General features: G+C 42.7%; 2 protein-coding genes across 13 annotated transcripts in view; one reads left to right on the forward strand and one right to left on the reverse strand.

The window, feature by feature from the left end:
- SUPT3H (SPT3 homolog, SAGA and STAGA complex component) overlaps positions 1-3,071 on the reverse strand; it is a 282,301-nt gene extending 279,230 nt beyond the window's left edge. For 2 of the 8 annotated variants that reach the window (XM_030037311.1, XM_030037310.1), the window contains exon 1: positions 2,061-2,428. Coding sequence is in view for 1 of the 8 variants with exons in the window: in XM_030037304.1 (XP_029893164.1) it covers positions 305-313 (9 nt within the window). In the remaining 7 variants the exon portion in view is untranslated. Of the gene's footprint in view, positions 1-304; positions 329-2,060; positions 2,429-2,688 lie in introns of those variants that run through there. The other 6 variants (XM_030037308.2, XM_030037306.2, XM_030037305.2 and 3 more) reach the window with 6 other exon arrangements.
- Positions 1-21,706, forward strand: part of RUNX2 (RUNX family transcription factor 2) — a 223,373-nt gene that overhangs the window by 42,731 nt on the left and 158,936 nt on the right. The window lies entirely within an intron of this gene.

Genomic DNA, 21,706 nt, shown 5'->3' on the forward strand with positions numbered 1-21,706 from the left:
TCCCGGCCTCTTTTTACCATTACTGTTACTCCTTCTATGATAGTTTAAGGAGCTGTGTGAACTAGAAACTTTGTAGTTGACACTGTGAACATGTGATTGTAATCAAACATAATACTTCAAACATATGCAAAATACAGGGGTAGAGAAAAGCCAAAGATTATTTATAAATAGAAATTTATTCTGCGTTAGCTTGCAAATGAACACATACTAAGACTACTTCAAATTAATAATGATTACATGTAGCACTACGAATGCCAAGTATCTGAACACAGACTACAGATCTAATCAATATCATTTCCAGTACCTTTGACATGCAGTTTTCTGATCAGCTCCAGATAAGGTCATAACTGAGTGACTACCACCTGGTTCCATGAGAACATAGGCCTAACTAGTTTCCTTTTCTTTACACGCTTCGTGTATCTACACATTTGGCTATTTCACAACTGCAACAAGAGCATCAACTCGATTAGTTTCTATGGTATAATTACACTACTTGGGTTTGGCCTCATGCCTTAGAACACCCTTGCAATAAAGACCTAGAAAGACACTGTCTAGCTGGTCTCATTGCTTGAGGGCATCACATAAGAACAGCAATAACAATGCGAACAATGTTGAGTGTTGCTCTAGACTATTTTATGTAAGTAATTCTTAAAACACTTGCAGCTTAGTAAATTACAGCTTGCTTATGCTGACAAGTTACTAATTGACTAATCAAATTTCAGACAGCTCCATTCGAGCTATTCAGAATTGAGCCCATGAGAGTAATTCAGTTGGTTATGACACTCAGAGGCTTAGCAAATAATCTAAAGGCTACTGAATCCTGTTAAACCTTAAGCAACGTTTCCAAGCCCATATATTTGAAAATCACGAGTAAAACGCCAGTAAAGCAATGAAGGATTTCTTGTTTACTTCTCAGAGATGTGACTTTGACTTTTTCCTCCTGCCTTTTTAGCATATTCTGGTTAGACCTCAAGCTTTTATTCAGAATCATCATGGCTAAGAATTTCTTCATCTAAATGAAAACTAACATTTTCACACTTTCAGAAGACTCACAGAGCTGGAGCTTTCAGAAAACCATAAATAAATAATGTTACAATTGGAAATGCTACTTTTAACATCAGCATTCCTATCTACACAGCAACAATACACAGGAGAAAAAGGAACCAACATAAAATACAATCTGATTTGCATGTTACTAACACGCAAATGTAAGCCTGTGCAAAGTCCTCCAAAGTTAACAGAAAGACTGACACTGCCTTCCATGCCACTTGGATCTGGCCAACAATGAAGAAAGATATGCAAAAAGGGAGAAAGGGAGGGTGCACTGCAGCCTGCCAAGTAAGTTAGCACTGCACAGGGTGCAGTGCCTTAAGCCAAAGGGAAAGAGAGGCCTGTACCAAGAAAGAGAATGATGTGGGAGTTAGATCAAAGACTTCGAAAGAAAATTTAAGCCTATCACCAATGCCACTGCAAACCTTGAAACAGATTCACTCTTAGGAAATCAAATGTCTCACAATAAATCACTAATACTAATGCCATACAGCAAACTTGGTTGTCCGCAACGTCAGGTTCTTACCTCCCCTTCACATACACGGTAATAAATATTTTGCATGTATATTGCGCTTTGCATTCATAGATTGCAAATCATTCATTTGTATAATTTCTAGGAACTTATAAGCAGTTGATCTGTACATAGCACATATAAAACTATAGTTAGTAAGTGGCAAAACCACTTAAAGCCTACACAGAGAAGTATTCTTCTGGACTAGCTGTTATTCCTAGGGCTTTAGCATTTACCAGTCATTTCTGTGGAAGGACTAATAATTTCTATAAGGAATATTAAAGGATTCCTATTAATAAACCACCACACCTGTTTGTGCAAAATAAATAAAATCCACTTCCCCCAGAGAAAAAATTCAAACTACTGGCATTTCACTGCATCAGAGCGACAAGAAGAAATTAATAATACCCAACAGTACGTGACATACTGCAGGCCAAAAAGCCTGGCCTCCGTCACACAATTTTAAGCCTGCAATTAAATAAAAAAGTTCTAGAAACACCTTCAAGATTAGCTGCAAGACAACAGAACGAAAACAGGGCAGGGTCAGCGCCTGTCACAACACCGCAGGCCACGGGAAAACCCGACGCAGGAGCGGAACACGGGAACAGCTGCTCGCTGCGACCTCCCAGCCAGCAAGCCAGCCCAGCTCTAGCGCTTCCACCCAAAACCGCACGGTTAGGAGGCTGCGGAGCCGGGTACCGGGCAGCATCGCTGCCGGGCTTGAAGGCAGGGCCGCTTCCCAGCGTCTCGGCTTCGATGCCGGGGCGGGTGGCTTTATGCGGAGGAGCCCCCCCTCCCAAGGCTGCCGGCCGCAGCCCCCCGCGGCGGGTACGCTTCGCACCGCGGCTGCTCGCGTCTGGCCAGCGCGACCCACGAAGCGCAAAAACCGCGGACACAGACGGAGTTAGCAGAAGCCCCCGCGGCCACACGCACCCCCCCCCACACGCACCACCCCACCCCCCCCCACACACACACACACAACCCCCCCCCCCGCCGCCCCCTTCCCGCCAAGCAGCGCCTCGCAGGTATCGCTGACTGGAAACCCGCCAGGTTAATATTTCTGAAGGCCCCAAAAACGAGCAGCCTCGCTAAGTTAGTTAACAGCAACACATTATCTAATTGCGTGCCCTCGCTGGTGACTCACTCAAAGGCTCACCCCCGGGGATGGATGAATGGATGGAGGAGGAGGAGGCTGAGATGTGCAGGGGAGGAAGGAAGGAAGGAAGGAGGGTAGGAGCAGCCTGGCTTGGTGGTGCCCGGTTCCCCCCCACCCCGTGTGCGGCTATCCCAAAGGGGAAAGCGAGGGGCAGGAACTGAACCTCGTCCCTTCCCCTCCACACGCTGCCCGGACCGAGGCAAAAAACGAGGGGGGGGGGGGGGGGGGGCGAAAAGCGGCGGCCTCTCTCCTCTCTCCTCTCTCTCTCTCTCCACTCCCCCCCCCCCACAGCCGCCACAGCAGCTGAGGCGCACACGCTGCGAGAGGGGGGGTAAAATGGCGCCGCCCGCGCAGGGGAGGGGCCGGTTCCGCCACACAGCGGCCGCGGCGCGCCGCCGCCTCCATCTGCTGTGTGGCAGCCGCGGCCTCCCAGGGCGAGGGGTGGAGCCGGGGCGGGGCGAGGCGGGGCGGGGCGGGGCTTCCTCCCCGTCAGCCCGCCGCCGGCTCTCGGGCTGCCGGGGCCCGCTCTACCGCGGGCGGCTGAGGGGAGAGCGGCCGTGGCCGTCCAGCCTTCCCCCCTCAGCGCGGGGAGTCGCCGGGGGGGGGGGGCGATAAGAGGCTTCAGGGCTGCCGCGGGTGCGAAAAGGCGGGAAGGGTTTGGGGAGGGGAGGCTGGATCCCCGGCCGCGGCGGGGGTGTGCGGTGACACAGGTGTCTGGCCTCCGTGCGGGCGGCGGCGCGGCCTCGTCTCTGCGGCTGCGGCGCTGTGGAGGTGTCTGGAAGCGGTGCAGCGTTTTCCCCTCGCTGCGTGTAAACGGCTGTCTTGTGTACAGTTTTGCCCTTGGAAATACCAGTGGGTCCTTGCTACAACCTAGCAGGTTGTACCCCCTCAACCGTGCCATTAATGGTTCAAAGCCGCGCCAGGGGAGGTTCAGACTGGGCGTTAGGAAGCGTTTCTTTACCGAGAGGGTGGTCAAACACCGCGACAGGCTTCCTAGCGAGGTGGCCGATGCCCCGAGCCTGTCAGTGTTTAACAGGCATTTGGAAAATACCCGTAACAACATGCTCTAACTTGGCCAGCCCCGACGCGGTGAGGCAGTTGGACTGGATGGTCATTGTACGTCCCTTCCAACTGAAACAGTCTAGTCTATTTAACCACCGGGGTGGTTAGACGCATCGGGGTGGTTAAACACCTTCCACCTATGAGCAGGGCCTATGTTTTCTCTCTGGTTCCTGGCAATGGCGGCTTTCCTCTTCCTGTGTCCTGTCAGCTCCACGGGTTGACTAGGGGAGCTGGAGCATTTAACCTATCTTTCCTTTCTTCTTTTAATCCTTCCTTTCTTCTTTCCACCTTTTCTTTCTTCAGCACCTCCTAACTAGGTTTTTGTGAGTTCAGGTCAGTCATTCCACTCATCTGCAAGTACACAAGCAGGTTTGTTAGGAGACAGGCTGATTTGTACCATGGTATAAACTGGAATTAATAAATGTGACCAACACAGGTAAATGAAGTAACTGTTAGTGCTTTCTTCACCACCAAAAATCTTGCTTTTCTTGAAGGTTTGCAGGGTGTATAACTTCCAAAGTTACAGTGGTCTGTCTTTTGCTTTGGCCTTCTCAGTCCATCTTTAATTTCAAATTCCTGCCTGCACACTGAACAGGGTCCATATTATTTCTACTACGATTCATTCTGAGAAACTGACAGCTTAGAGACATCGTAATTTTATGTACATCTTAGCATTTTACTTCTCTCTTTTTTTGACGGATAAGACGAGGAAGGAGGCAACCATTGCAATGATCTTAACGCTCTAGGGGCCATCAGAATTCCAGCTTATTAGAAAGTCATCTTATTTTCCGCCTTTTTCCTTTAGCTTCCTTCTGCTGGCCTTACTTCCTTTTTTTTTTTTGGCTACCTTTCACTCCCCGTTCTTCTCACTACTTCGTATAAACACCGTATCAGTCCTCTTTGCATTGCTTCCTTCCCGTTCCCACCTCCCACCTCAGCTTCAGAAAGATGAGGCGATTCTGCTGCTCGCTGCTGAGTGCTGCCAGCCTCTCTCCCTTCTGCTGTTGCTTACGATTATGAAAGTAAAGCCGATACCAGCCCAAGGACTGACAGCAACAGGGCAAAACACCAAGCAGCTAAGATAATATCCTAGAGAATAAGAGGCCTCATGCTGCTGATTCTTGCATACACAGCAAAGTCTAGTTATTGCTGCGAGGGGGGTGGCCTGAACTCTTCCTTCCTGGTATACATTTTAAAACACCTGGGCAACCCCAGCCAAAACAAGATTATTGATAAGCATGTTCCTGGCCAAAAGGAGAATCAAAGCATTCTGTCAAGTTATGAAATGTACTGCAGTCTTCCTTGAGGCAGCTCAAGTTTTAGCTGAATTCTGTAATTTGCCAAAACCTTACATTAAACTGAGGAAGGCAAGGCAGCATATTGCTGGCATTTCTATGATGTGTACCATGCATATCTTTACGTATACCAGAATCGGTAGGACAGACTATATATGAGAACATAGAAAATAGAGAAATGACTATGCCAATTCCATATAGTAATTTTAATAAGGAATTACTGGGATAATATGGTTGAGCATGTCCAGTGTGAACTACATAACTTGCAGGAGCTTGGATAGAGGCACTGTGACTTGGTGAGGTGCTTGAAAAAGCACTGACAGAACATTTTTCTGACAAATTTTGTTGCTGTGCAAAACCCTTTTGCCCGCGCTGAGAGGTTACCAGTTCAGAAGTGATTGAAGTTGCTGCCCGATGATGAGCTGGGCCGATGAAAGAACATTCCCCCTGTTGCCGCTTCTGAGGTGATAACTCCTGGCAGAATAACTGAGCGAGACATACCTACTGGCTATGAAACCTTAAATCAATGCAAAAAAAATTTACTAGAGGACAGGAGGAAAGAGGACTGAGGAACACAATGTCCCTTCTAGTACTGTGCCTTTGTGTAGCTGGTAGAAGTGCAGTGGCTGGTCCCTACTCGAGTCTGAATTCTTACTATACTTCACAGAGAGGAAAAAAACCTGATCAAGTTTTTGGTGTGCATTATACAGAACCAAAAAAGGGCACATACAAAATTATTCTCCCTTTTCAGGTCACCTTTCAGATCCTAAGGTCATTATAAACTGTCTCAGCACTTTTACAAACTGGAGTCTGCTCAAACCATAATGCTTACAAAGTTTCACTTTGAATAGGCCTGATTTTCTCTGTCATTTGTTTTCACTTTTTATTTCTCTGCAGAACATAAAAAGTCAGAAAAAGATTTTATTTTCCCCTACATAGCATATAATTTACATCAATCATCCCAGGAGGTCAGTACCACTGGGGTGTCATTTAAATACAATGAATATAAAGTAATGAAGCTCTTGCTGGAGTGGATGGCCACAATTCTCTGAGAAAGAGAGAGAGAGAGTTTCCAAAGCATGTGGAGAAAACACAACGGGAGACCGAGTGAATTCATCACACCACAAAAATGTCTCCATCCTGTCGACAAAGTCATTAAAGGAAAATGAACCATTGTTACTCTAGATGCTTGCATTCCTTTGGCATAATAACCTCAGTATAGAAGCATTGGTGCAAAGAGAATTTGCACACACAAGAGAAAAAAAAAATTAATCTTAAAAAAAAAAAAAGTATCCAGATTATGTAATGAAAGAAATCCTCCATGCTCCAAAGAAGAGACGGAGCCTCTGCAGAAGCCACAACTAATAAGGAACCGTATGCAGTGGTACAGGGCGGTTTCTTTTCCTCCTGCCAACAAGTCAAAGTAAATGCCAACATGGACAATTCTTTTCCGATAACCCACAAATGATGTTCTCCTTTAATTACATGAGTGTTTCTACCATTTGCTGATCCATAGCCATCCTGGTTTTTAAAATCCCTTGTTGAGATTTCCCCAGTACCATTTCTCTTTTCATATTCATTTACTTCCAATAATTTTTTGGTCTCCATTAAAGCAATCTGTGAGGAATGCAGGGATTAGAAAGGTTTGCTGTGTTCAATTTTACTTTGGCAAAGCGTGTCCAAATAAAAGAAAGTGTCGCATGCATACAGTAAGTCATGGCATATACCAGTTTCAGAAAATAGATTGTACTTCTGTGGATCTCCCTCAAGGAAATGCCACTTTAAAGCAAACCACCATGCAACCCCTGGTAAAAAAATGTAGCATTAGAAGGCTGCAGCAGAAATCCTCCCTTTATTATAAATTATTCCATGGTATGGCAAAGGCCTGTTTGCTATACTAATTAAAACAGAAATGTGCTAATTAAATTATCACCTTTATTGTCAAAACCATGTAGGAATGTAATACATAGAAATACATAAATTACATTCATTATTTTTTTAATACAAAACCACTACATTGATTTAAGTAAACACTGAAAGGGAAATCTGTCCTTTATTGATATTTAGCAACTGCACTGGAACAGGGATCCTACTCAAAAATGAGCAGAGTGCTACTGAGGAAACACATGCCAGCGAACACCAAATCATACCTGTTAATTACACCTAATACACTCGCAGACAACAGCAAGCATGCTATTTATCTATCATTTACAGCCACTGAAGTGTAGGGAAGTGAATTGGTTTGCTGGCAAATGTCCCAATTAATTGGGTGTGCTATTTATTAGGGTGCTGATTAAAGCGTACTCTGCAATATAATAGTCGAGTATGAAGTTGCCAACTCTTATCCACTCCTGGCTCATATGGATGAAAGCAGGAGAGTAGACTAGCACAATATGAAAATAATGATGTATTCTGTGCCAAAATGGATTTAAGGCAATTCCACCTGGAGAAGCAGAATTAGGTAGCACCGTGATCTTGAAAGATAAAAGTTTGTGTTGTGTAATCCAGTTGTGACCAAAAGCTTCAATCTGTAATATCATTTTGCACATGTATTAACATTCCTTTCAGAAGCCAGCACCATAGGCACACCCTTAAGTAAGCAGCATACAAATGAAACAGAAATATGACAAAAGCAGAGCTTTGTTCCTGACTGATCTGAGTCAATTCCCCTGAAGAAAAACTACTTAAAGGGGTCCTTTTCTCAGCCACCGGCTCCTCCAGCCTCTCCAACCAACTGCCCTAACTGAGACTATAGCTTAAATAACGCTAGTTTGTTGAACGCTATTCAAAACCATGGCTTCCACAAATGAGGTTGGGAGTTTCCACACACAATCAAGGAAACTTATGCTAATAATTATATATATTATCTGAAGTAACACTTGAGGTTTGATCTCAACCAAGATAACCACCAGAGCAAACCACAATCATGATTTGTACCAGCAAAGAATTTCTTGGTCCTGGATCATTCTTAACTTACCTTGTTAGCACTGATGCAAGACCTGGATAGAAGGTCCAACTGGCCATGATTATTTAATGAACTTAAAAGTCCGCACATGCTTTTGTTCCTACCTACTTCCTACAATGGTCACAGCATTTTGGCAGCATCCTGCATTGCGCTTCTATAGCCAGAGATACTCAAGGGTGACCTCCGTGATGAGAGAGCTCCAGCCAAAAGGCTCTAACAACAGAAATTAAGTCTTGGTGCAGAGTCTTTCTTACAAAGCCGACTGTGCCCAAAAACCATGCAGCTCTGAAAAGAGCACCCTGGCGGTGTGCTACATGTTCTGGTCACCTAAAAACGAGAGCAGTAAAGAGGAGGCAATGCTCCAATTCTCCCAAGTAAGGGGAAGAGCCAACACTAGCAGCCAGAGACTCCTCTAGCAAGGGAGCAAGTAGCAGCTTTAGTTAAACATTGTCCATATGGATCTCAAGGAACTCACTGAAGCAAAACAACATCAAGAGAGATTCATCACCCATGTCATCACACCTGCCCACTACGCTTGCTCTCCTGCCTGCCACCATTTAACTGAAACCACCGTACTGCACAAAGTGCACAACCAAAGTAGCTTAACCCTGGTTGAACCAAAAGCATAGTGATTACTCTGATAACAGTATGTATTCTGTCAACTACGATATCAGGAGTAAATTTCAATTTCAGGTGCAGTCATCTAAAATTAAGTGTCTACATGTGGGCTGTGTTTAGGTTCCGACTGTAGTCAGTGGAAACCCAGTCAACATGGTCAGTGCAGGCAAGAGACCAGTTCATCCGAAAGTAGACACCTATGTTTGGTCATTGGACTTGCTCTCTAGAAGCCACTGACTGCATTTACCAGGGCTGAGTTTAATTATCTATGTCAAGAACTCTGGGCTATGTTGTCTGGCCTCCGTCTTCCTTTCCAAAGAGTAAAGGGCCTCACGTAGGTCCTGACTCCTGTGTGTCAGCCCCATGGCGATTTCTTAGGTAGCCCAAGGCATCTGTAAAGGCACTAGAGACTTAATTTTAGGCAAGTGAATTGAGACTTAGATCACTGTTGAATATAATGGGAGCTTAAACAGCTAGCTTAAATGTAAACATTTACATTGTAGACAACCAAATTGAACCTGGAACTCAGCTCTCCTCTAGCTGTCATTTGTCCAAGGAAAATAACACGTATATATAGTTATTGTTTACTTATATTAGATACACAAATTGGAGTATTATGTTGCTTGAAGAAAATTTGGAGGTTTCTGAATCCTTTGTATCCTTAACAGAAATACAGTGGGATCCTCAGGTTAACCATTTCCAAATGACATGTTTAGGTTATTATGGACTCCTGTCATAAGCCTTTGAAAGATAAGTGAGAATTAGCCAGAACACTGAGCTTTCCTCTGCAGAGGAAATCTAAGCAGAGGACATTAGTTCTTTCTGGATTGCATATTAAAATAATGAAAGTTTCCAGAATCAGTCCTTTCAAAACAGTAATTTCTTGAAATATAGGAACAGTGCCAGGAATTTGCATCAAATTACTCCTGGACTGTAGAATAAATAACATCAGCCACAGGTTGCTAAGAATTTAATTTCCTCAGAGATCTGAAACAAATTCATGTTATTTGACCATGCAGAGCAGGTAGAATGCTGAGTTTATGGTTCCCCAAAACTTTTTATCCCTTAATGTGAGTGCCCAGTGGTGGTAATCTGTGTACATTAGATATGAGATACAAATGTATCAGAGAAGCTTTTTTTTTCTCTGAATAAATGTTTAAATATTTAGGGCCAAATTCCATTGCTAAACATATGAACACAGCTCTCTTTGAGTTCATTGGAGTTGGGCATGTGTATCTAAGAGCTGAACTTGGCCCTTACGTTTTACATTTTAGCACTAAGCTTCCAATGTGAAATAACATGTGATCTGTAACACACAGGAAAGCAGTTAAGACCTAGTTTTAAAGGAAGCGTACAATTACATGTTTCTGTCTTTCTTTTGGATAAGAAGCACTGCCTTCAGCAGAGCTCCTGGGAATATTCTTACCTCTTCTCTACACAGTCTTCCTTTTGTATAAGGTGCTTCTCTGGCAGCTTTGGTCATTTCTGGAGCTGGGAAGCAGAGTAGGATACTTTTTTATTTCTTTGCTACTTCTCTCCAATTTCCACTCTGCCAGTTTCAACTTAGCATCATGATGGAAAATACAGACGCATTTTAAAATACTCTTAGACTAATGAATGAGATGATACATTTTTTAAATCATAAAAAAGTTAAGATGTTGATTTTAAACTATAGGCAATGTGTTCAGATCAGCAAAAGGACATATCCAGTCACCCTTTCCAATGAACTAATATTACAACTGGGATCAGCTAAAGCACTTTTACTGGGAATGGCTACAGAGTGCCAATACAGAACTCTTGAATCTGGAGAGATTCTTTCCCTCTTCTTGCTATCTTTTTTATCCCTCTGTTACAAAGTATTTGTACAGTATCTAGATTCTTGAGTGTCCATTTTATTTATAAGGCTCACATTCACCTAACATCCAGGGCCAGAAAAGACAAAGAATGCATGTGGTACTTGTGCAATGTTGTGTGAATGCCATAGGACATGCAGTCTGATAGAAACCTGTACCAATGCCAAAAAAGAAAAAAAAAAAAAAAATCCCCCAAGTATAAGTGCAATGATTGACCACTCTTAAATTTCTCCAGGGTTTCAAAATTCCTCAAATATTACTTTCTCCCATCCAATATAGCTCTGGATTTTATCATTATCAAAAAATACTCTGACTGTTATCAACTCTGTGAGCGAACTGAACAGTTCATATATTTTAGTGGGTTTTGTGCAAGTCAGGTTTGTGTTGGGGATTAAGGTTTTTGAGGATTGGAAGGCTTTTGGAAGTTTCTTACGAAGTTCACTGTCTACTTTAGATTCTTTTTCTGTGGTAATATGCTAATGCTAATGGCATCCAGTACAGTAGAGAAAGATCTTGTACAGTTTTAAAGTTCTACAGATGCAATTATAAGTGAGAGTGAGCTGCTAGCTTCCTTTAGTCTTTTTAAAATCCAGCACAGATAGATAGATAGACAGACAGACAGATTAAACATTAATCCTTCTAAAAATGTTGTTCCATTTGTGGCCAAAATAGTGGTTTATGGCATTCATTGCAAAGGTCAACTAGAAGTTGTTCCATACAAAATAGCATCTTCTTTTATCAGTTTGAAAATAACTTCTGCTTCAGTTTCCTTCCTCATATGCTAGCTTATTCTTTGTGCAATTGCAAAAATAAATACCTTAGAAAAAGAAAACTTATATTACAATCCACTTCTTTCATGATGCTTCCATGGAGCTGGTCAATTATTAACCAGCATCTAAGAAGCAGAAGTACCTGGTCCAGTCTGGTTTGGCAAAATAGTTTCTTACGCTTTTTCACATAAGAGCACAGAAGAGCACAGAGTGTATGAAAGGGCGGCAAGATTTGGCATTATGTATTATGTCATCAGCTTCATGTGATGAGAGTATTGATCACTTGCTTATAACATGGATATTTTCTTCCACTAACTGTTCTGCCACAGTCAACTTTTCTTTAAATTAGACTGCATAATCTTAAAAATCATCCGGTTTTGACGACTGGCTTGTGGCCTTGAATCCCGTGGTTATGTAGATCATAAGTGACAACGTATTAAAAAACCTGTTCATCATCTGGCATCCTGCAAGTGTACGTCAGCATAGAAAGTCACAGTCCATGCTGACGTTGCAGACTTTGCGCTATCCCAGGTTTACTGAACTGGGCTTTTTATAGCACCGATATTTCAGTAGGTATGAACCTACCCCAGACAAATGACGTGCTTTTGACAACTGCTGTCAAAATGCCCGCCCACTCTCTGCACATCTTGGAGTAGTGTTGAAAACAACTGCTTCTCCAGTTCAGACAATGTCAGTCGAGTCCAACACCTGTTGTAACAAATTCTTCTATACACTCCGAGGCAAATCCTATGCAGGCAAGCTGTCCCCTGAGCCCTCAACAGGCATGATTTGCTACGGTAAGCAATGAACTTACCTGACCTTGTCCACACCAGTGAGGCAACCATTTCTACTACTACTTGAATGGGTCTGAGGGTGGAAAACGATTTTTGACACCCCTCATCAAAACCAGATCATTTTTCTTGAGAAGGCAAAGCCCCAGTGACATTACATAGCCTATGTGCTGAAGAGCAGTGGGGTGAGTTAAGGACATGGGGTCATCACTCAGAAAGGCTCTTGCTTGTTTTAAATTCAGAATACTTTCATAGGTAGAATAGTATTTACTAAAGGCTGTATTGATAATTTCACATATGATAGTCTAAAGAAATTAAGCACACATATTGCGTGCATCTGTTAAATTAGGTAGACTTAATAGATAATAACAGCCCAGTTCTCCTGTCACAGCAGTGTAAATCAAGAGGGGTACCACTGAAAGCCAGTGAGTTACTTGTGCATGAAAAACACTAATATTTCTGAAAACATGATATACAGACACTTAATAAAGTTCCTTCTTCTCACTTAATTTTCATGATTGCCTTAAACATTTATGTCTCAAAAAATGGGGAGAGGAAAGAGAGCAGGAAAGGACCGTAATGATAGGAGTACAGGATGGGCAGCCAGGAGAAGAAAAGTGTCTGTCCCATTCTCTTTTACACTGAGATACAGAGCAAACAGCTTTCAGACTTACTAAACTTTTGGAACATACTGAGAGCTCTCTGTTTATTTCAGATGTGTAAAATGCCATAACTTGCCAGTAAATGTAGCTAGGCATGCAAGTGCGTGCATGAAGATAACATATTAGTTACAAGAATTATAATTGTCCTATCATTATCTTTTCTTTCTTTCCTGAATCAGAGTGAATGTGCCATAATCTAGCAAGAATCTCCTGATAAGTAATGTCAAAAATGGCTTTTTTTTTTTCTTTCCGGAGCTGCCAACTGTCTATGTTAGACATAACATCACCCTTTACTGTAGCCTTCCACATAAAAGCAACACGAACAGTAATGTCTCTAAGCAAGCATGAATGATTGGCTTGCAGATTCTTTACCAAAAAGGGAGTTTATTTACTCCACACAGGTCATAAATTTCCTTAGAAAAACTATCAGTGGTAATCTACATGTGGTGTTTAGTAAATAGAGCTTCCCTCTGATTCCCTCAGTCCATGTTCTTCAATTGTCAAAAACAGTGGAAGATGGTTTTCTCATGCCTAAAAATACTAATTATTCTAGCTCTTTAAAATGGAGTGGAAATGAGGAGCTGAAAGACTTTACATATTCTTCAGCAAGATGGGCATGTAGACATGGAAATGTGAAAGGATAAGGAGAGTAACCCGCAGTAGCAAGTTACCTAAAGGCTTTCCTCTGCTTCTCTTACGTGAAGCAGCACCTTATTCCATGAAGGCTCCCATTGAAATCAGTGGAACTGCAGACAGAATAAGGCTTTTCTTTCTTTCTTACCAAGGGAAGAAAAAAAGCAAGAGGGTGGGATCTGCCTTTTCATGTAACGGGCTTTTATCTGCTCAAAAATCACGCTAACCTCAGGGTGCCAAGCACAGTATGTTTGAAAGCATTCCAAGGATGGGAAGAGCTGCTCTATCTTCTCCACTACAAAGGGAAGCTTGGTAGTAATGAGAGCTGCTGTGGTCTTCCAAGAAAGGTTTTGCATCTGCTTTGCCCCCTCTGAGGACCTCTTAGTTGTTCCTCCTAGATACTTCCAGGTTATGTCTTTTTTCTTATGCTTAAATTGGGAAAACACTTGAGTGACTGTCTTCATGATGAGTTTTGCCATGAAAGGACAGAAGGATTTCTCCCTTGCTTTCCGATATGTATGCATTTAATAAATTATCTAAGTATTTGTAAGATAAACTAGAATAACAGGTTTTATTATTACATCACATAAGCTCCAATATCATAATACTCGTAATACCCCGAGGTCAGAGAATCTTATTCACATTTGAATGTCTAGTGTTAATGGTGAAGATTTTAATTACTTATACTCCTTCTAGGGCCTAGGCATGCATTTGAAACAAATAGTTTAAAACTGATCATACTTACCATAACTGAATTATGAATTGCATTGTGAAAGAAATGTCCAGAATTTGTACATGACTATTTTTTCTTTTCTATCACTTTGAAACAGACTATTTAAAATAATCTGTAGAGAATTTAGACTTCTGAACTGAGAGTATAAGCCAGATTTCAGCCTGTAAGGAATTTTTATGGTTGAATTATAGACTTCTAATAGACACAATTTAAAACTGAACTGCTGACAGTCATTCTGATCATATTTTATAAGCTACTACTAACTAGGATGAGACCTGAAAGGAGGAATAGATCCTGTATCTATCTGCTGACTCTAGGGTTTCTTATCCTTCCCTCTAAAACAGTGCAGCCTACTGTCAGGGAGAATATTGGTCAGACTAGGCTGAGTACAGATCCAATCCAGTCTAGCAAGCCCAGCGCTGCTATGGAGGCTTTGCAAAATTTAGCTGCCAACTACTCCATCTGTACTGAGCACGCGCAAGAAAAACCTCAACAATTTTCAGCAACTTCTAACTCGGCCAAGTTCGGGTGGATCCTTTTGGTCAAGGGCAACAAAAGGGATTTATCTGATTTTTCCTCTTTATTCCTCTCCTACTTAGTAAAACTTCTCATCCCAGCTCTGAAATAGATATTGGGATGATTCTAAGAAATTTTAAACTGTTGTGAAACAATGTGTTTTCTCTTAATGCCGATCTTAGAAGCAGCAGAAGTATTTTTGCTGGAAGTTTCCAAAAAATTCAGCTTGAGGCAGACTCAGGATTGAAAAGCTCATCCTGAACAGTTAAAAATTGGCAACGTTATGTGAGTGAAAACAAGGTCTTATACTGGAAAGTGGTAGACAAGCTTAACTGCAGATACTGCTGGCAGCTTCACCTATAATATTTTTTCCTCCAGATCTTTGTCTTTTATTACTAGAGAGAATCATTCCTGTGATGTCTAATGTTTTGTCATCTGCTCTTATGGCTTGGTTTTGGATTGATGTTGTTGTCTCCTGTCACTTGGCCGCCAGTTCCACGGCAGTCGACTAAGGGATTGATCCCATGTTATGCTCCACACGCCCAAGGTGTTAAGGCCACACCTAATGTGGGGCACACGTATATTATGCTCAGCATTTTCAGGATTACATTATGTCATACCATAAATATGATTATGTTCTTGATCCTCTGGTCTGGGCTGACTATGCTTAGTTCATCATTTGAGTGAATTTTCAGGAAAGAAAGGGCAAAAATAGACTAATTTTTATAGTTCCTCAAAGAGTTGGTTTGCTACGGCCGTTATGTTTACCCTACCTTTGCTATTACCATATGCTTTCCTCTTCTATTTCACTCCTGTAGACTGCACCACCTCTTTCCATGTTGTATGTTTTCATCCTTTTTAGAACAAGTCTATCACTAGTTGGTGTTTTTCTATTGCTTCAGCTTCAAGACTTATGTTATTAACAAAGAATCTGCCTGAATTTTTTTTCTGCCATTCATGCTATTGAGAATAGATTTACAATGGGACTCCTCACCATTGCAACACTGAGAGAGTAAATGCAAGGATCTGGTGGTGTGCTTGCGGTTGGGAGCATTAAAAACAACCTCTCCCACTTGGGACTGACTTACATCTTGTAGTATCTTCTGTGTGAGCTTTATGGAGCTTGTATCTGGCCAGAGTGCACTTCATTAGTCTCTTAAAAACCAGCGTGCAAAATTTAGGGACTCTGCAAGGTTCCAAATGTATAAACCCTTTTTAATTACAAACAGTTATACCACCCACTTTCCCCACAGTTAGTCAAGGCAACCAGTTTTCATTGAGGTCAACAGAAAAAATAACCGTGAAGTTTCTGGCTCATGCTGGTTTTATATATGCTGAAAGAAGGCGGGGGGGGGGGGAGAAAATGTAAGCTCTCCTTTTTTAGCCTTTATATCTCTAAAACAACATGCTGATTTTATCTGAATTCATTCAAGGAAAAAAAACACAACTTTTTCCTCATTCTGAAATTAGTTACACAGAAGTTGGGAGGAGGATTAGTGGAAAGGGACAAAGTCAGTCTTGCCATGAAAAAAACAGTTTGTCCCTAGCTGTGAGGACACTAACAACTTTCTACAGTTAATTTTTAGTCTGCATGTTGCAAGCAAAAAAAAAAAAAAATATATATAATTTACTTGAAAACGACAGGCCATACATTTTTCTAATCGTACTACACATTCAGGTTTTTACTGCCAGAAAGCACAGTCCATACTTTCTCTTTCAAATGCTGTTATAAGATGACAAGTAGACCCGCGTTTCTTTCCTTTGCAATGATGACATGGTCATTTGCTGCTTTAAACTTCGTTGAAATACATGCAATTCCAATGGGGCATAAGAGGTTGCAGACAGGGAGGGAAATGGGAGAATGCTACGGTAGGACCGAGACCTAGGCTTGCAGTCCATGCTTATTAGAGAAGCAGAAAAATACATCATTTAGAAAAAAAAATCAGAAGCAGTAACTATTTACTTTGTTGTTTGTATAACGTGCGTTTCACTGCGTGCCATGGAAAAGCCGACAATTTTTCAGTAGTGACACGGCAGGTTTCTTACCAGCTTTTAGAATTTTTCTCCTGGTATTACCAGTATGCTTTACAGATGCAGAGCCCTGCTAATCTTTGGACTTCTGAGAATTTAACACAGATTTTTATATCTCAAAAGGTATATGGTAATAGTTAGTACCCCGTTTTATAGTGAAGGAAAACTGGCTAAAAGGTTTGTCCGAGGTGACAGAGCAAGTCAGCATTAAATCCTGAGACAGAACGCAAGAGTCTCAGCTCTCGGTCCTCAGTTCCTACTGAAAATACTGAGAGGAAAAGTAAAACTTTCAAGAATTTTTTTTTTTTTTTAATGTAATAATTTTCTAGCCTGTCTTTCAAACCTTTATGCTTCTGTTTGTATCAGGGACTATAAATGCTAAAAAACAGTGCATGGCGCTGAAATATTAAATGCTTTCGACTAATTTCAGGACACAAAGAATCTTCTTTTATCTGGGCCATAAATCAATGGGGCAGGGACACAGTAGTTAAACAAACCATAGTAGTCCATAGTCTGACCATGAATGCTGTAGTTACAGAACTCATTACCACATGCCTACTTAACAGGCCAAATAACGTGCAAATCTAGAGTTACTATTTGTCATACTTAAGAAAAAGCAAAGAATAGCTGGGCAAACAGTCAATTTGCAACCAAAGCGAAAGTAAAGCGCTGCCAAGAGACACTGGAGCTTATCTTGCCCCTACTGAAATGAATGGAAATTTGGGCAAAAACCTTCTCTAGCATTAAGCTTGCTTAAATTCACACATTTTGGCTCAATGCACATTTTCACGAGTGAATAAAAAACTTTGAGAAGGTAGGTGTTGGAAAGAGAATATTGGCAAGTCCTTAACTATAGTAATAATTGCTGACATTGCTGTAGTCGCTCTGACTAAAAATATCCAATACAATAACAAACCCAGTGAACCCATTCATTTATTCCCGTTTCACGAGGGCTATTTACATATATAGAGAAGCTCAAAATAAGTTCTGTATTCATCGTATTTACAGCACATTCCAGCCCAACAAACTGGCATCAAAACTGTTTATTTAGGGAACATCATCCAGGTTAGAATCTTTCAAATCTGACAATTATTTTTCATCTTGAGCATAGGATGCTTACAGCAGGAGCATGCTGGGCCCATGTTTTATAAATGTAACAGTAAACAAACTCAGTGCTCTTTAAAACATTACCGTTTTGTCCAAAAGCAATGTAATTATGGCTGTATTCATAACATGGTTAAAAGTGAAAAAGCTAAAAGACAATTGAAATAGCAGCAAACGTAGCCGTACTAACAAAAATCCTATTTTATAAAGTGGATCCGAAGGTGTTTGTTGAGACATAATTTGCCGTGCAAGCACATTTTTTCACTAACCTCCTACAATTCTCTAACATCTTAAATTATGACCCATTTTGAAACCAGTGCTAAAATTCCGAGAAGTTCTGAAATAAAATCTGAGGAAAGCCGAGCAGCGGGGTTGCTCTCCATTTCAGCCAAATCCAAGCCAACGTTCCAGATTATATATATCACAACATAAATGACTTTTTCTGAAAAGTCCCATCCAGCTTTTATGCAAGTCCATAAACATTACTGGTACTTTTATTAATTTGTCCATAACCATTTAAATAAAATTCTAGTGCTCCAAGCTGTGATCTGTTCCAGGCTGCAGTAAGTTCCTGTTAAATGTGTGAATGTTCAGCAGAAAGATATTTTTGCACGGAGACTGAAAATCAGCTGTGCCAGATACCTGAAACTTTGTTAGGGCGTTCAGTGGAAAATTTTATTTCGACATTATAAATAACCATGGACTATTTTAAGTGACCTTACACTGGTAGCTTCCAATAACTTATTTTAGTTTATCCTAATTAACTTTTTATTTTATTTTAGTAGGAAGAGAGGTGACTGTAAAACTTTTAGTGTGACTAATTAAAAGTGGAAATGTATCTTCTTGTTTGAAATAAAATAAATCATGATTGTCAGGCTTATATAGTATTTGGATATAAGACAACCTCTTGCCTTCTTTCTAGCACCTTTGGAATGGCTCTAATGGAATGTATTTCCCCTCCAGCAAAAGGCGGGGGGGGGGGGGGGGAAGCCAAAAGAACCTACGGTCATAAACATTTTACCAAAATAATTATGAAAAAATACGTTTTCTGTATTGCAACTATAGCAAACCAGAGCTTCTGAATATACTAGTCCTTATAGATGGCAAGTAACTGTCCTTTGGAAATGCCTGTGGCCGCTTTGGGGAAAAGCAGATCCCTATGGTTGTCGGAGAATCGGGGCGAGCTCAGGAGGGGTTTGTGGTGTTACCCACAGCGACCGCGTTTTCACAGCGCGATAGAAAACTTCCACAGCCCCTCCAACGCTGGACAAGGAGAAAAAAAAAGAGAGAGAAAAGGGGGAAAAAAAAGAAAAAAAGAGGGGAAAAAGGGGGGGGGAGAAAAAAAGGGGGGAAAAAAAGAAAAAAAGGGGGGAAAAAAGCGGGGGGGGGGGGGGGGGGGAGAAGAGGATATAGATGCCTGCGAGGCGGTGGGTCAGGGGCTGTTGCTCCCCATTGTAACCGTGGGAAAGACGGAGGAGCGGAGGAGTAACGGCAGCCGCCGGAGCCCGCCGCGGCGGGCGCGGAGCGGAGCGGAGCGGGGCGGAGGCGGCAGCCGCGGTGCGCGGAGCGAGAGCTCTCCCCTGTGACCGAACATCAGATCTTTTCCTATTATTATTCTTTAAAATCAAATACGGAAGGAGCAGCGCTGCAGCCTGCCTGCTGCCTTTGCACGCACCTTCCCCCCGTGCAAAGCCCGGGGGGGGGGTTTGCCCTCAAGGTGGGGGGGGGGAGCAGAAATTTGGGGGGGGGGGGAGCCGAAATTTGGGGGGGGTGCGCGGTTGGCAGCGCTGCCGGCCCGGCCGGCGGAGGGCGCGGAGGCTCCGCGGGGCGCGGAAAGAGCCCCGGAGGTGTCTCTTCATGCCCCCCCCCCCCACTCCCCCGTGTCCCGTGTACGTGGGGCGGCCGCGCTGCTCCGCCGTGCTTTCGGCGGAGGGGCCGGCAGGACAGAGCCGGCTTTCCTGCTGGGTCAGGGTGCCGGACTTTAGAGTTTGCAACGGCTGCGTAAAAAGGACACATCTCCCCCCCCCCGACAGACAGACAGACAGACACACACCGCCCCGAGTCACACACAGGCGGCGAGCAAGGAGCACACACGCAGCGCCGACTTTTTACAAGAAGGTGGAAGTAGCAAGTCGAAGTAAAGCCTTAGAAATTAGAGGGAGGGTTGTGATAGGTTGTTATCTGCGCTGGGAGGCGTTTACACTTTTTTACTATTGGGTATGTAAATTGTTTTTAATAAGATCTGCCCTTTTTTTTTTTTTTTTTTTTTTAAGGGAGAAAACAAACCAGACTCCTTTTACCTTAATAGTCTGAAGGGGGTTTTATAGCTTTCATTCATTCAAGGAAATGGTTTAGGCTTTAGACTACCGGAGTCTTAGCAAAAAAAACCCTTTGGCACCAGATTATTCTTACTATTATTTTTTTTGCAAACAAGATTTTTCATGCCTTTTTTTTTTTTTTTAAACAAACAAGCCCAAAAGTGTTAATGGAAAAAACCCGGAGAGAAGTGGAGATCGGAGACCGTCTCCTGCTCCCCCCCTTCCCCGTTCCCGTCCCCCTCCCCGTGGGTGAGAGCGACTTAAAGCAAAGTTTCTCCTCCTGTGGGGGATGCACATTGTTTTATTTATTTTGAAGGCTGCAGAAGTCTGAGGACTGAAGCACCACGTGCTGCTGACTCTCATCAGCATAATGATCGCCTTAGCCAGAGAGTCCTGTATATATAAACCACAAAAACCTAATCATTAGAAATCCCAGCCTCCAAAAACCACATTCAGGACAAAAAAACTGTGGCGCTTTTTTTTTTTTTTTTTTTTTTTTCCCGGCTCCTTCATCTTCCCCGACCTCAACTTCTTGGGACCCAAAAGAAGTTTGTTGATTTTGGTTGCTTTTTTTTTTTTTTAACCCGATTTTTCAGAAAGAAAAATAACTCAAACAAACCGACATTTTAATGATTTTTTTGCTGCTGTTGTTCATCAAGGGCGGAAAAAAAAGAAAGATTTTTGTTAGCCTATTCAACTCAACGGACTTGGATCCAGCAGCGACTTAATTAAAAGGACCGGACTGCACCGAGGCTGCCTTTTCCCAGAATTTACTTGGTCATATTTTAGAAATCAGCCTAAGGAGAGCTGTTTTGGGGTGGTTTGTGTTTGGGGGTTTTTTTGGTTTTGTGTTGGTTTTTTTTTTCCAACTACGCTCCCCGCTTTTTTTTCCCTGGGAATCCGAAAGTTCAACTTTTCTTAAGTCCTGATCCTCCCAAAGGAACCGGCTAAAGTCTCTCTATTAATTATTAGTCCTGTGACTTTCCTCCTCACCCCAGCAACCCCAGTAACTTTCTTTCCACGCCGAAATCACTTCGGGAGCGCCTTTTTTTCTTTTTTTTTGGGGGGGGGGAGGACCACTTTTCCCAAGCCCCTTCCCGAGCTCCCGCTTCCTGAAGCCAAAGGCAATAAGCGGGGGAGCCCAGCGGCTCCTCGCCTCTGTCCCAGCGAGGCTTTTTGTTTGCTCCTGTTCTCCTTTTTTTTTTTTTTTTTTGGTCCGGAGGAGGAAGATTTCTTCGGAGGAAATCGGGACATTCCCCTGAACACCCCCTCTCCGGCTCTGAGAGCTACGCTGCTCTTCTGGCGGCCGCCAACAGCAGCAGCCCAGGAAGCTGAACCAGCCGCGAGTTTTACTTCTCCCAAGACAACCTTTTGAAAATCCGAAAAGGAAAAGAGGACGGGGAGGGAGGGGAAGAAAAAGGAAAGAAATTCAAGCACTTGAGGGAAGAAGCGGTGGCTAGAAGGAGGGAAAAGAGCAGAGAGACTGTGCAAGAAGGAAGGAAGGAAGGAGGAGGAGAAGCAGCAGCGTTTTGCAGCTGGGCAGAAGCCGGGACCATGCAGTTTCCAGCCGGGCTTTGCTAAGAGGGGCAGCCCCGGACCCCACAGCCAGACTCTGTCTCCTCGCTGCTCCGGGCTGCA

This window comes from Aquila chrysaetos, chromosome 15, assembly GCF_900496995.4.
Source record: "Aquila chrysaetos chrysaetos chromosome 15, bAquChr1.4, whole genome shotgun sequence".
Lineage (NCBI taxonomy): Eukaryota > Metazoa > Chordata > Aves > Accipitriformes > Accipitridae > Aquila > Aquila chrysaetos.